This window comes from Phytophthora parasitica (genome assembly GCF_000247585.1).
Source record: "Phytophthora parasitica INRA-310 unplaced genomic scaffold supercont2.54, whole genome shotgun sequence".
NCBI lineage: Eukaryota > Oomycota > Peronosporomycetes > Peronosporales > Peronosporaceae > Phytophthora > Phytophthora nicotianae.
Genome location: NW_008649040.1, coordinates 116,084 through 119,794, shown reverse-complemented (window position 1 = coordinate 119,794; position 3,711 = coordinate 116,084). Strand labels below are relative to the sequence as shown.

Genomic DNA, 3,711 nt, shown 5'->3' with positions numbered 1-3,711 from the left:
GTAAGCAGTTCGGCGCTTGATGGCATCTCGTGTGGGTGACGGTCAGACTGTTGTAGAACGGGGAGTGGAGTGATCAATGCTGTCAGTCTGATACTGCCGGTGTTGTGTGGAGCTGGATGCGAAAGACAACCACTGTTCTACACCTAATGAAGACGTGAGCAAATCGCCGAAAATAACTACGGTTCGGCAGCTGACCAGGTTAGAGAGACGAAGGCACATAGTGCGGTGAAGATTAAAACTTGCATGAACTGTAAGTTATGCCGAAAAGTTAGCTCTTTACTAGTATGAATTGTCAGTCTCCCTTCTCAATCCTTTGATTACAATTTGACAACAAGCACCCGTACTACATGGCACATCGAAATCTCCTGATTAGTTCCGAGCCTAATTATATACGTCGCAACCGTGACGTGGACGGTCATATAGGAATTCTCTTCGGCAGAGACAGCATTCGAAGGCGGTTGGGTTATGTACATGTAATAGATCCACTCGACGTCGTTCCGCGGACGGTCAATTTTGACTACATGTTTTAATGCAATTGGTTTACTGAAAAATGTGTGTGTGTGTGTTTTTTTTTTTTTTTTAGCTAGAGCACTCGATCCCTTGCCGCCTCACCGGGTTTGCAGTACTACTACTACTAAAGGCGACATTCGCCCTATCGAACGCGAAAAAATACTCATGTCACTGCTACATAGATACAGAAAACTTAAGCTGGGTGATAATAATCAATACTACTTGGAAACGCCTACAGAAACTACTTGGAAACGCCTACAGAAGCTCAATCACCTTTATAATTCGCAGTTCATACTTTTACTGGTAATTTTCACCGCGTACCATTTTAGGCTGGTACGCTAAAGTTATTTTCGAAAACGATGGGAAATATTTGATCTTGAAACATTTCGAGATCAGATATTTCCCAGCGTTCCCAAAAGCCATTGCTCTCATGTGCGCAATATGATTTATTATGCATTTTGAACTAATTAACTTTCACGTTCTAAATTACCTACAATAAGACTGAAATAATGTACTCCAACACTTATATTTGGAACTCAATTCAGTCCCATAATCCATATCAGGAACGCCTGTGTGTGGCGGAATTTATCAAAACATCTCTGGTTTTAAAAGTCTAATTACGTGACTGTCAACTAAACTTCCTATCTCATGGATTCAACTTGGAAAATGTCACGGGTGTATTCTTTTTGGTCTGTGTTCGTTTATCGGAGTATCAAATTAGGGTGCACACTTAGCCGCCGCTAATTTAGGTATTCGGGATAAAGGAAACTGTTGAAGTACGCTTCGCTTTTCTAGATCGCGATAAGCCTAGCTACTTCTTGTAAACGTTTTAAATATCTAATTAAAGCACCACAAAGCCAATATTGTAACGTTTTGCAGCGAGTCCACTTATGTTGCCCGGATGGTTGGGCGGTTCATACTGCGTATGCGAGTGTCCCGGGCTCGTATTTATGGCAATTGAGTACTGGAAACGTTATTGAGTTTGTACGAAGAACATCAGGGCGTGCAATTGGGTACATAGCTAGCTTCAATTCGGATACATGATCGTTGTTGGGCTGCTGGGAGATTATAATTTATATTTATAACTTCAAAGTTTATAAGTTTCTCTGTTTTTACGGATTGTACAGCCTTATCTTTCTACAGTGAAGCTATTTCTAACCACCACGTTGTTACACTGCTGTAACTGTCCACCAAATTGTAGAATTTTACCAATACTTTCACGCTGGTCGTAGGTACTCTATGAATTCCAACTTGATAAACTCACGTCGTGAAAACTTTCCAGCTAAGTGTAAGGTAATATCGCCAGCTGTATTTACTTAGAGCTGTTAGACTGCTATGTGAAAAGGTCTGCTGCAAACACGTAGATCAGGTGCTATACCCAACCACACTAAAGCCCAGCCACCAAACATTTGGTCCAAACTGATCATTGGACCTTCAATTGTATTTTATTTTGAAAATGACAAAACAGCATTGTTTGTGTACACCACATAGGGTTAAACACGGTCATCAGATGACTCATCTGGCTGTGATTTGTTCATTGGTCGCTGCGATATTTGCACAGAAAGTACGTCCACGCTGACTGGATGAAACTAATTTTAGCCAATGAGATATTATAATAGGCCAGACACGATGCGGCCAGTCTACTAAACAAAAAAAAAGTGGGCACGGTATCCCATAGTAAAAACCGCGGGAAGGGAGCTACGATTATATATATGATGTGAAGCTTGGCGCCTACTGCAGCTCCGAATTTGGTAGAGAACATCCCAACTGAATATCCGGTCATTGACGATTCTGTAGCTTTGTCAGGCTTACCTAGCATCGACCCATAGCCTATACAGTCAACTATTGAGGGGCGTTCCTAACAAGAATCACGGATCATGATCCTAAGTAGTTCAAGGTTGTTGGGATCGTGCGATCAATTCCGTTCCGTACGGTATCAATGATCTCTATCTATACTTAGGATGTTGATGTTGTTGGGGTTTTCAGAAGGTAATCACTACTGCCTCCATTGCCGCATTTCGAGATGGAGGAGGCTTCAAACAACAAGCAGCAAATCGACAGCATGCCAAAATTCCAACAGCAAGCGAGCGGCTAAACCTCTGACGTCTGATGACTACTCAACATGGAACATGGATCAGTTGAAGCTTGAATGCACAGCTCCAAAACTATCTACTGCAAAGAACACGAAGAAACAAGACCGGGTATCCATCCTTAACGTCTACGATGAGTCTAAGGACAAAACCGAGCGGTTACCCAGCAAGCAGCGCCTCGGTAAAAGATCTAATACGGAGAAATTCGGCGATCCCGTCACTGCGTATTTCGGCTGCTCAATGTGCTGTTTTCGAATGATTTCTTCGCGTGCTTCATTTCGTCCGGAGATAAGCTTTCAAAGCAAGAGCTAGACGAAGGGGGTACACAATTCTGGGAAGATGTCGCTGCAGCGTTTAATACAAGTTGTGAGACTTTTGATAGTCTCGTATTTATAGACTCATGGTTTGAAGAGATTTGCCTCGAAAAAATTACTGCGCATTCTGCTACTAAGCACAAGGCAATGTACAAACAGGTGCACTCCAATTTCTCTAAAGCCGAAGCGCGTTAAAAAAACAGTGCTGTATAGACGTTGCTGCGGTAGGCTTCTTGTGCTGCGGTGTATGCCGCGTTGAGTTCTGGGGTGCTGTACTTGCCGTTCTGGTAATAAATCGACTGCTTAGCAATGGTGATAGGGCACTGGCCAAGTAGATCCATCAACCCAGACACAGTTTTCGTGAACTTTCCGTCACAAATATCTTGAAGAAAGTCTCCAGCCATACTCCCCTTCATCGGAGCACTCATGCTCACTCACGACGTGCTATCTGCAAGTTTACACTTCCCATTGACGAGTGCGCTCGCCAGTACTAGGCCACCCATCGAGTGCGTCACAACGGTAGTGCCGGATATTGTACGTGTTGCCAAGTTACTCGTTTCGCTCATGGAAAGTGAGAAATCGCAGAACTTTTGCTGCAGCGTGTCATTCCTCCACCCGACATCAACAGTGTTGATGACCGCGTTCTTGACCGTCGTACAGCATGGGGCATAATCACCAATATCTCCGAACTTCTCCTTCGTCAACTTGGGTGTATCTTGTAATTCTGCTTTTTCATTCGGATTTCCCAGACCGTGCAAGAAAATACACGGCCGAGGAGTAGACTTGCACTCGCAAGA

At 43.5% G+C, this 3,711-nt stretch overlaps 1 protein-coding gene across 1 annotated transcript; it reads right to left on the bottom strand.

Moving 5' to 3' along the window:
- Nucleotides 1–3,029: 3,029 nt before the first annotated feature.
- On the bottom strand, nucleotides 3,030–3,342 carry PPTG_15806 (hypothetical protein; the record flags this gene model as incomplete). The annotated part of the gene is made up of 2 exons (XM_008913558.1): nucleotides 3,030–3,044; nucleotides 3,130–3,342. 2 exons carry the CDS (start codon nucleotides 3,340–3,342, stop codon nucleotides 3,030–3,032), a joined length of 228 nt encoding a protein of 75 aa, XP_008911806.1.
- Nucleotides 3,343–3,711: the final 369 nt, after the last annotated feature.